Genomic DNA, 12438 nt, shown 5'->3' on the forward strand with positions numbered 1-12438 from the left:
ATTTGTCAAAAATGAGTATTTTGAATGGATAAGACAAACACAAGCTCACAGAAACTAAGGAGCAACACTTTGTATGATGCCACTGCACAGAAATACCCAAGATGCCTGGCCTGGTTTCTCTCTCTCTGTTTTTTCCCTCCCTCCCTCTCTCCATCCACATTGTTATAGTTGGGAAACTATCCCATGTGCCAGTCAACCCTAAAGATCTATCTGCCTCCTGTATATCATACCCTCATGTCTGCTTCTCATAGATGAGCTCTGTCTCTCCTTCCATTAGCCATGCCTCAGCTTCTAACTTCCGGACGCCCTTTTTACCTCCCTTGTTTACCTTCTTTTTTTCATCCTACCTTTTATTTTTGTTCCTTTATTTTCTTTAAACTTTCTTTATGCCTTACCTCCATTCCTCTCCCGCCTCCATCATTCTTTGTTTTTTCTATTTCTTCCCTTTCTTGTTTGTCATTCATCACTTGTTCCTTAGAAAAGTTTGAACCAATCTGACTGTATGATCTGACATATGTCGTGAATTGGCGCTATATAAATAACATTAATGTTTCATTCCTTTCTTTCCTGCTTCCTTCTTTGTTATTCTCTCCTTCATTATGATTCCAAACTGTAGCTTCCTACCTAGTTCCGAGCTCCTATTCCTTCATTTTCTTAGGATCACCGGTAAAGACATTGCTGTTGGTAGGAAGGAACTTCTGACTGCTGTACAGTATATCCATCTGGATCTTAAAGCTGTTCTGCATCTTCTGTGATTCCATGTTGTTTAGTGTGCAGAACATTGGTATGAGCGTTTTATTTCTGTCCCCCGTTGGGCCTTTCTACCTTACATGTAAAATGGGTGGAAGTTTGTCTGCAATTGAGAATGCAGTAAAAATTTCATTGCAGCACTTAAGTGCATTTTGATGTGAGTTTAAATAGTCAGTGAAAGATGAACTTCTATTTGAGTGCAGCAAATGTTCATGCAATTTTAATCCTCAATGACTGCAAGTAGAAGTTAAAAGGCTAAAAAAAGCAGAATAAAATATCCCAAAGACAGAAAACCACAACTGAAATGTTTTTTTAAAGATAATACTAAAGAACCTTCAATTCAGTACCTTTCAAAACAATTTATATCCTTCATACTGTCCCACTTATTGTTAGATTTTTGCAATAAAAACCTGTGATTTTCATTATTTGCTTTTATTCCTCTAGTCTAATACTCTGGCAACCAATAGGAAACAAAAGCCACCATTTCTAAAAAAAAAAAATAAAAAAAAAAAATAAAAAAAAAATAGACTTCACTTTTATGTACTTAAAATAGGAGTATAGAATACTAAGATACTGGAGAAATGAAATACAGGAAAATCTTGGAAGGCTATTCTTTGAAGGCTGCAGAAGTAGTTGACTTTGAAGCAGGGATTCACTTACCTGCAGGACAATGACTCTTAACAGAAAGCCTGAGCTATTATTGAGAATTAAATTGGTGAGCTTTAACTAGTTTGTTTCATTGGGGAAAAACAGTCTTTAAAATATTTTAACTAGTCCTCGCCATGTTTTGATAACTTTCATACCCATAGCTATTTTATCTAATGGTACATTTCATTATCCTTGGAGCTTCAATATAACTAGTTTGACTGATCTAATCGTCTAAATAAATGTGTTCAGTTTTTGTCCCAAAGACCCTCATATTCTTCATGGCCACCTCGGTCTCTGTTACAATCATAACAATGACAAGAACTCTGTTCTATGCGCTATTCTGCACAGATATGTATCACAGTGAACTGCTACAAACAGGCAAATTTTCAAAGTTCAACTACTGTTAATGCGAGTAGCATCCGTTTTTAGCACAAAGTAAGGTACCATCCCGTTGCACCGACATCCCCACAGATAGTCCTTTTGGGTAAACTAGTAAACTAGCTCCACCCATCAGCTACCAAAATCAGTTTTGTCTAGTTATGTTAGTTATTTCTAAGAAGTTGGAAATCTCCATTTGCAAGGACAGTAATCGCTCTTAATTCACCAATTGATATATTTTTGTTCAATTGGCTACAGGTAAACAGTACAGTAAAATTAATTTGCAGTAATTTGTCCATATATGAATACATTTAAATTTGTCGATCCAACACATTTGTTTACTGGCACACAGTTATTCTTCACCAATAACTTGAAGAAATTAGGGTCATTTAGCTTGCTATTGACTTTTTTTATTGGCAGATTGTGAACATTGAACTATTTTCTAACAGGATCATAAAGGTTAGAACCTTACAGATGTTGTGGCGCTGTGCATTGTTTTGTTTTATGCCTACATTAAGACAAGGTGTTTGTATCAAAGTTGCAGAATAGTGCTTTGTTTTTAATAGAAAAAAAGCAAAAAACAACAGCCTTTGTTCCTTTATCATAAGCCTATGATTTAGATATGCTCTCTGGGAAACTTCCTCCCAATGTTTGTTCTATTTCACACTCTTTCTGCAGCTGCCCTTCACTATGACTTTGATCCTTTGGTTTACATCTGTGTGTATGCCTGGGAAAAGCAGTAAATGAAGTCAAATGCCTTGAAGCTTCACTGCGTTTAGCATTCTTGCTTGCTTTGACAGCTTTACGGCCTTTCCAGAGAGCAGAGTTTGCTTTGCTTCTCCACTTAAAATCCCAAGCAACATCTGCCATCATTAGTTGTATACATGCATATAGCAGCACTGCCTTCCCCATTAGTCATTATTTATTTCCCTTTGCAGAAGGTGTAATGTTATTAGAACAGAAATATCTTTAATTGTCCATCAGTGGGGAGATTCAGGTGTATCTGCAGGAAAGTGAAAGACAAATGTAAGCCTGCAGATACACAAAGCATACTCTCTGGACATCATGTACAAAAGCATACATACAAGTTGAAATTTGGGTCATCCCAGAGTTCTTGTAATTGAGACATACAACATAAGTATATAATGGGGGTTGTTATAAAAAGGAAATCAAAACAGGCAGAAAACAACTAAATAAACCCTTCCTTTAACAGATCATTATGTTCTGATCATGAATCATCAGTTATAAAGATTAAACATTGATGTTTCTCTAATAACAAAATAACCAAACAAACTAGAACCAAGATATGTAGATTGAGTTTGTTGGGATCTGGAAAGGTTTTAGAGAAACAGCTGCTTGGAGGAAGGATCTGTAATAACGCTCCTCTGTTCACCTGCTGTAGGAAGGACAGTAGTTTGTCACCATAGGATCCCTCAATCTCTGCAGCAGCTTCGTTATAGAAGGATGCTAATTTTAAGATGTCAACATTGTTCTACTTTATTCTCATTTTGATAATTTCTCATGTTATGAAACAGTTTTTAATTCCATGTTTGTGTCTGTCTCTTTTCCTCATCATAGATCATCTCAAGAGGAAGATTTGCAGGCGGACATCTTGGCAACGTGGCATAATACGCAAGAAGAAAAACAATAAGAAGGGGACCGAGGAGGAAGAAGAGGAGCAGGAGGCCGAGGTGGAAGCTGCAGGGCCCAGTGACTCATGTTTGACACAGGATGAGGAATCATCGTGCGACACTCCAGGCCCCCAACCCAATGGTCACCATCCTCATGCCCTCTCCACAGAAGAAGAAAGCTCCAATGAGCCCCCTGTTGTAGCCGAAGGCAGAAAGGACTCAAAGCCTAAAGAGGAGGAGGTGTCTGCAGCCAAAGAAGGAAAAACTGAGACCCCGGAGAAACACAGAGAACAAAAACACCTCTGTGGTGCTTCTCCTCCTAACGCAGATGAGGATAGTGGTGCCAAGCAGACTGACTTCCATCCTTTGACTGAAACATTCAAGCCATCAGATGCTAAACACACAGAGGATCTCAGAGTTTCACGAGTGGACTGTGTGAATGGGACAGAGTCAATGGATAGCGTAGATTTACATAGCCCCAAGAGGAGCAATGAGGGTGACATAAGGACTCCTCTGAGCTCAGCTGAAGGCTGTAATAAGCCAGAACAGGAAGAGCACAAAGAAAATGTGAGCAAAGCAACTCAGGAGCAACATCCCCGGGATGATGGAGCCGTTACACAAACTGTTGAGGAGGATCAAGGGAAAGAAGGTTTGTACATTTTCCTTTTGCACAATTTCTTTAAGAGAGTCCTTTTCATCCTCCTGGCTCTAAATAATGCTGGCCTGCTTTCAGTTCTGGCTGTACTCATGTATCGTAATATTTGAAGACTGCAACCTAAAAGCATTTTTAGAGCATATAACTGTTTCACTTTGAATACATCTTCCCTGCCCAATTTTGCTACACTTTCAGATTATATTTTAATCTCAAAAGTTGATATTGAACTTATAGACGTTGCGTCAGGCCCTCAGCTTGAGTACATTTGGAAGGCATTAAAGGGGAACGCCGTTTTTTTTTTTACATTTGGCCCTTGATTTTACGTTATTACGTCATGTTCTACTCACCTATATAAGTTTTGTGTCAGTTGAAGCTGTTCTGAAGATATTCCGTTTTGTTATATCCAGGTAACGTTTTCCTATGGGCATTCGTCTTGAAGGCACAAACTGAACTGTTCATAATTTATCATTTATGGTACGCCAGCATTCATTACGTATCAATAAGTCACTGTCCCCCAGACATCCGTGGTTATATTTTTTATATTTATGTCTTTTAAAAATGAAGCGGCGCGTGTATGACGTCATCCCCTTTAAGAATGCTGCAGAGACAAAGACATATTTTATAAGAATGCACACTGTAGTCTATGATGTAAACTAAATAAACTTTCAAGCTTCTTGTTCAAAGATTGAATTGTGGCACTTAAGAAACTCGGGAGCCTTTCCTTCCTCCACCTTTGATCTTTTCATGTATTTAAAAGGAAATTCACCATTTAATTGAAGAATGAACAAAAAGCTGTGTGTTTGGTTATGGTCCTACAGTGTGTGATGTGATCAGCTGAGGCCAGCTGTAAGGCTGAGGGAATGGTGCGCATTATACAGTTACGCCGTTGTAGGTACCAGATCTGCTCGGGCCCCTGCCCCTTCTTTTGATGTCAACATATGGCAACTCCACTCGAACAAAGTGTATTGCACCTTTTTCTTAAGGATCGAATCTCATTTGGAGTTTTAACATATTACCTGTATTTGCTATTATTTTACATTTCAGTTGCGATCTAAAATAGCTGAAAGTAGAAAACAATCACTGTCAGTCTTGAAGGAAAGTACTGCCTTCTAAGACAGACTGAGCTTTACAAGGTGACACAAAGGCTACGTTCACATTGCAGTCTGAAGTGACCCAAATCCGATTTTTTTTTTGCCCTTATGCGACCTGAATCTGATCTTTTCATGGCAGTCTGAACAACACAGATCTGATTTTTTCCAATGCGACCCAGGCCACTTGGCTATGTGGTCCTGAATCCGATACGACTCTGATCTTTTCAAATGCGACCTGTGTCTGAACGGCCAGGTCTGATTCATCCGACCTGAACGTCATTAATACCCGACAAAGGTCACTATTATGCGTCTTGCTACGCAGAAGCGGCAATAAACAAAACATCCATGGCAGATGATGATGCGGAGAGCAGTATTTGTTTTTAATCATGTGAAAAGATTAAGTTATTATGGTTGGAAAAGACCGCTAGATGCGCGCCGGCGCTACCATCCATGTTAACTTCCGGAAAAAAAGAGCACGCTGGCCTGTGTGACGTCATTGCGTCCTCTACTGCGCATGCGGGACACATGCGAGATCACATACAAGTTGCATATATTTGGAAATATGAACGGCAATGCAAAAAAGTCGGATTTCACAAAAAATCAGAATTGAACATCAAGGCCTGCAGTGTGAACGTAGCCCAAAAGTCTCAGTTTATTTTTGTTCTTTTTATTAAGATCGGAGGGCAGAGGAGGACAAACGAAACGTCCTAAAAATGACTTTCACAGAGATTTTAGACGAAGAAAACAGTTATTCCACTTGGAGAAAACGAACAGTTGTTGTTGATCTGAATTCCAAAGTAATGTTGCTTAATATGGCAAACTGAGCTGAAAGAGGCTAACCTGTTAGCTACTGAACACAGCTAGTTACAGCGCTACCCAGATCTCCCCGTTTATACCGTGGTATTGCAGTTATTTGTTCACCATAAACAGATTTCTTTCAGTTTTGTTATCGATCAGGTAAAGCTTCATTGGTCATTCGGATGCTGCGTGATGGTATTGTTGTCTGGGCAACTAATATGTTTTACATCATGTGGAAACATTCAGCCAACCATCTAGCATAATGTCACTGGCATGCGCAGGGCCTGAGCAGATCTGCTCCCTACACCGTCATAGAACGATATGATCACATGACTGATGGACAGGAACTATAGGGGAATAAATCCTATTAGTCAGACATCATTAATATCTTTTTTTTTTTTTTTTCTTGAACTGTGTAGATTGTTTCTCTGAAGTTGTCCAAGTTGTATTTTTCTGTGTTTTTAATAAAATGAGGTTAATGGTAAATGGTAAATGGTAAATGGCATGTACTTATATAGCGCCTTTATTCAAGTTAGGAGACTTGACCAAAGCGCTTTACACTACATTCATTCACCCATTCACACACACACTCACACACTGATGGTGGCAAGCTACATTGTAGCCACAGCTGCCCTGGTGCTCACTGACAGAAGCGAGGCTGCCGTACACTGGCGCCACCGGGCCCTCTGACCACCATCAGTAGACAATGCGGGTGAAGTGTCTTGCCCAAGGACACAACGACAATGAAAGTCAGAGTCAGGGCTTGAACCGTCAACCCTTCGATTACAGGGCAAACTCCTCCATCCAACGCCACTGTAAATGTAATGTAAAACTTTTATCAGTTAAGCATTTGTCTGGTTATAGATGGTTCCAGAGAAGAGACGAGCGTGTGCATCGCGTCCGAGCAGCTGACAGGATCTGCTGGGAGGACCGATGAAGAGCCAGAACCAGTCCCTACCTATCCTCCAGTGGTGGTTGACCACCAGCGACTTCTGGTAATTATTTTTCATGTTCCTGCTACAGGAAATGCAAGACTGCATCAAATGTAGAGGTTTATTAAATTTGTTTTTTTTTTTTTGTTAAAAACAAAGATCTTTTCATTGTTTACATTTTAAAAATGGGGATGAAATTTTGTGGATCATAGACTCTGCAGCAGTTATTTGTGTCACTTTTAATTGTAATTTTACTGCTGTGCACTCATAGATTCAGTGGAATTGATTGGTTTACACATTTCCCTCCTGTATCACAGAGCTAATTGTGTTTTGTTAAACAAAGCACTCATGTCCTGTTTTTTTTTACAGCTTTGTCAATGATTTTGTAGCGAATCACTTATTGTCTTTAGCAAAGCAAAGAAAAAAAAAGGGATCTAGGCAGCTCAAATGCCTCGTAGCAATAGCAAATTTAATTTTACCTGTATAATTAAGAATGCCCTGCAGGGACTCCAGGCTACACTGCTGAAACCAATCCTAACCCTCCTATTTTACCTATGAAAGGGGAGCTATTATTAAAATTATTTTAACTTGATTTTTTGGCCTCAGAGTACCTTAAGTGAAAGCTTCAGAATCTGCTCACACTTTCCCCTCCATAACTGCAGTGAAAACCCAGCCCTGTAATTTTTACCTCCACATAACTTTAAATCCTATTTTCACGTTGCCTCTGAATAGCAGAGAGAAAGCTTTTTGCTTTTTGCCATTAACTGTTAATTCTATTCACCACTCAGTTGTCCCAGAGGAATTGGACTAATGATACACCACCAGTAAACTGTCTAATTACTTGTATTCCAACAAGAGAATGTAGCGTATTAGAAGAATATTGTGAATCTGTATTTGTCATTTAGCTTATAAACACAGGCACATTAGCAGAGGCTGGCACCACAGAGATGAGCAGTATCTATGGAAAACACAAACACGCCAGCTGTGAAGTTTCCTGTGTGTAGCAGCAATGTGACAGAACAGTTTAGAGCTGATTGCTACCTTTTAAACAAACACTCCTCATAATAACTCTGCATGTAAGGACGATGGTTTTCATAACGTTGGTGTTTTGACCAGACTGGACTTCACAAATTATATGCGATCTACAGTTAACACTGTGCAGAACCACCTATTGCTACAGTTACAGCAGCAAGTCTCTTAGGAAATGTCTCTTTCAGCCTCACTCTTCTAGAGATTAAAGTCTTTCTGTGTCCCTTGCAAAACGGTACAAGCTCAGATAGATGTGGAACTACTGTGAGCTGGGAATGTGACATTTGGACACAGATTTTCTGCCGGATTTAGGTCAGGGTTTTGGCCGGGCATTACAACACATGCTTGTTTTTGGTCTCACTGGTTCTGGTTGATTTTCATGTCTGATATTTAGTGTTTTGCAGCCTCTAACCAGTTTCCTTGTGTGTTATGCTGTAAGGATAGGGCTGAAAAAATTTATCGTACTGATCGTGATTGATTATAGAAATAATTGTCAACTAATGTAGTTATCAACTAATCGTTAGAGACAGTAAAATATGCTTTTAGCTGACAGAGCAACCCACTTAGAGCAGTAATTATATCAGAATTGTAAAAAAAAAATGTATAAACATTTTGCATTTTATATGAAATTTATTTCATATATAGTATGCTCTATGCAGAACTTGCTCAAGTGGAAACGTTTTAGTTTCACCTGGTTAAATTTCATTAAAAAACTTTTTTAAGGAACCTTTGTCTATCCAATGATTAATCGATGAAAAAAAACATCAAAAGATTACTCTATTTGCAAAATAACCGTTAGTTGCAGCCCTAGTTTATGGTGAGGACGGTTTGTTCAGGTGGCTGTCCAGGTCTTATCTGACCAGGGCACCGTCTTTGTTGTCTTCCTGCATACTGAGGTGCTGGCAGACTTTTTGTTTATTTATTTTTTTTTTTCACAGTGTCCTGTCTGGCAACGTGGCAATAAGAAGAGTTGTCTTGATGCCAATAAAGGGCCCAACAGATTTTGCTTTCACAAGTGGTGCAGTACAGCTATCGCCATAGTGTTCCACTTCATTTATGCATGTAAATAGCTTTATTATAATTATGCAGTGAGTATTACAGATTATATGGACACTGCAATGTAAGTAGAACAGGAAAGGAAAAACAGGAAAAAGGAGAATAGATGAAAGAAATAAGAGATAAAATGGCGATAAAACGTCTTCAGTCTGCTTCATCACCTGCAAAGAGATGTAAAAAGATCAACACAACCAACGGATATAGTATAAGAGATACAATAAAACGGCACCTTGATACTTTTGCTGAAGTATAAGTAGTATTATTTAATCTGACATGTATGCTGTGGTAGCTGGCAGCGTTTCAATGGAAATTCCTATAGTTTTCCCTGAACAAAACACGTTCATCTGCATATCGTTTCAACAGTTTTTCCTGAATTGTGGAACTCTGAAGCTCCTCCAGAGAAACCTAACCTGGTTTCCCTGCTTGCCTGAGCTATTAGTTTTGTTGGACTTCCTTGTCCCATCAGGTTCAAATTATCCAAAGGCAATGTTCACATTTTAGAACACAACAAAGGGCATTTTAGTTGTATTATTTCTCAACAATGGTCCTTTCTCTGGTTTTAATGGTCCATCAAAGGGTCCCTTCTTTTATTGGTATAAGAAAGGAGCTGTGTATCTTAGAACTGCAGCACACACCTGAAAAAGCATTAAAGAGAGGCAGAAACATTAAAACCTTCTTGAAACTCTTATGTTTTATAGAGTCTTGAAACGCTATACTACCAAGTATTTAAGATTTCCAAATCTTTATCAAGCTTTTGTTGGATTTAAACCAGCTTGTGTTCTGTAACCTTGAAAAATGTAGTAGAATCAGTTTAGACGTGATATGTAGTCAGTAATTTGAGACATAAAATTGTGTATTTGTTGAGGCATGTTTAGTCATTCTAAGATCCAGATTACTGGTGATTTTGGCTATTTTTGCTGAAGTTCTGCCTCAGTACTGCCAAGCTGTAGTGGTACACATACAGAAAATAACCTTAAACATTCACCAAAATGAATTATAAAATGGATAAAAATCAAAAGTTAATGTTCCTTCTTATTAGTACACATTGGAATTTAAATGTGTTGGATCATAAAAAGCTGGGGTGGTATCTCATGTAACCATAAAAAGACGATTGCAGAAGTAAATAAAGTCTTTGCATGCAGATTTTTTTAGTGCTGCAGTTTAAAACGGGCAAAGTAATAATGTTAAAAAGAGCTGTGATCATAAGATGTTGCCAGCATTGCTCGGGCTTTGTTAAAAATTAATGAGGGAACATGCTGTAATATTACTGAATGTAAAATGTTGTTACAACTGATTCCTCTTGGTTTTAGTAAACTTTAAGGCATACTTTATGCAGAAATGTGCAAAAAGAAGTTAGCTGTGTTGCATTACACTGATTCTGGTAAAGTCATTTTGAATGTGGCCCACATCCTCTGGAAGAATGACCTTCACAATAAACATGTTCTATTGTTTAGCTGTCATTCCAAAGAAAAAACTATGCCACTCATCTTGAAAAACTTTGGCATTTGTTGATAATCTATTATGCTTTTATATACACTTTGTCAAGGCGAGTTTATATAATGTGAATAATATAGCATTGTCTTAAAGGGGGAAATGCACTGATTGCACATTTTATGGCCACAGTCATTTGTTATTTATAGCTCTAACCTCCCAATACTAACTGAAACCTCTGACTAAAACCTCAAATAACAGCAAAATGCTTTTAATTCCACAACATTTTACCCAAGTTGAAGCTTCTACTGCCTCAATGGTAATGAATTCATCAAAAGCAGCACAAAATAAAAGTATTTCCACTCTTAAAGCCCCACTTTTTTACCAGACAGATGCTTTTTTGCATATATCAACATGCATATGCGAAACATATCAAGAATTGACAAGAATCTATTCATAATACCCAACAACCGTGTCTATCTAGCTGCATGTCTGAAAGGATAAGCTCTTATTTAATGTTTCAGATGTTGGATCATCAACTATTTATTGTAAATTATCCAGGAGCCTTTCTCTGATCCCTCAGTCTGCAGCACTTGTTAAACAGGATTTCATTAGGTTAAAAGGATGATATGTGGCGCCATCTTAAAATGTCTTTATCATGTGTTTATTAGCTGTTGGCACATTAAGCATCATTTGCTTTAAACATCAGCCTCTGTCTGATGCATTCGCTAATTGGAAAAAAAGATTGAATCTTAAGCTTTGAGTTTGGCTCTTTTAAATCTCTATATAAATGATCAAAAAAAGGAGATGTATTCTTTTTACTAGGTTCTACAAAGGAAAACATGCTCTTTTAAATTTTGAGAGCTGAGATTGAAGGTGTGGAATATGGAAGAAGTGCATTCATGGGTGAGCAGTGTTGGATTCCTTCACATCCATAGGTCTATACTGGATGTGCTGCTGCCACGCTGCCTGAGCTCATTCTGTCATTTCCCATTCATCCTGCATCGATACCAGTGTCTGTCAACCTCATCTAGTGTTAACCCATCAACATTCCACATCTCTTGAATTTAGAAGGGATCCAATTACCAGGGCGGGCTACTTTCCCATCTCTATATCAACAGGTGTTGCTTCTGTAAAAAAAGCAAAGAAACAAGGCTATGACTCAAACATGAGCAACTGTCGGCTCGACTAGCTCCGCTCGCTCGTCCCGGGAAGCGTTCAAGTAACAGGGAGCATCTCACTGGTACTTTGCACTGTCACGCTAGGGTCCCACCTAATACCCCAAGTGTAAATTGGAGCCTCGGCTCAGTGGGCTCCCTTGACAGCACTTCCCACTGATCAGATGTGGGGGTTCGTTTTTGAGAGGTCTGTGTAGTGTAATTGGTGTAAAAGAAGTGTTCCTCTGACATGTGCTTAGTCCTTCCCTGCATGCTCCGAAGTGACATCCAGCTATCAAGCCATTATCTAGTGGCTTTTACACATGTCCTGTGAGCAAGCTAGGGACCGTTAGGATGCGTAGCTCCTCTTGCCGAGTCTGAATTTATCTTTCAAACTGATTGACAGGCTTTTTAGTTGGTCTAATCTTTGTTCTTCAACTGGCTGCCCCTATGAGCAGCCACACACAGCACTGATCTGGGGGCTTATTTGTTAGCATGGGGAAGAAGGGATATATCATAAAGAAGCAGATTGTGAATAGCGTGGACTGTGAATAATTGCTTTTTTCTTCCCAGGCTTATGGAACAAATTGAATTTCCGGTGCACAGGATGAGAGTCGCCATTTAAGCAGATATTTTTTTATTTTTTTTTGGCAGGACTGGAACTGGCACGCTGCCTGATTTGTGTTGGGGCCTGCAGTGAGAGGCACACTGTTCCTTTTTCTCCTCAGTTGTATTCATTGATTGCAAAGAGCTCATTATTCCTGACTTTTAACTAGACTGAAGAGACTCTGGGATACAGTGCCTGCAAAATAATAATTCCAATTTCTTTAAATTTTTCCACATTGGTTACATTACAGCTGCACGCTTATATTGATTTTATTG

At 38.7% G+C, this 12438-nt stretch overlaps 1 protein-coding gene across 1 annotated transcript in view; it reads left to right on the forward strand.

Annotated features, from left to right (window-relative positions):
* atad2b (ATPase family AAA domain containing 2B) overlaps nucleotides 1-12438 on the forward strand; it is a 98454-nt gene that overhangs the window by 63453 nt on the left and 22563 nt on the right. Inside the window, exons 25-26 of the mRNA XM_038286119.1 lie at nucleotides 3355-4056; nucleotides 6816-6946. Of these exons, the coding sequence (XP_038142047.1) occupies nucleotides 3355-4056; nucleotides 6816-6946 (833 nt within the window). The remainder of the gene's footprint in view (nucleotides 1-3354; nucleotides 4057-6815; nucleotides 6947-12438) is intronic.

This window comes from Cyprinodon tularosa, unplaced genomic scaffold, assembly GCF_016077235.1.
Source record: "Cyprinodon tularosa strain WSP-4 unplaced genomic scaffold, ASM1607723v1 ctg22, whole genome shotgun sequence".
NCBI lineage: Eukaryota > Metazoa > Chordata > Actinopteri > Cyprinodontiformes > Cyprinodontidae > Cyprinodon > Cyprinodon tularosa.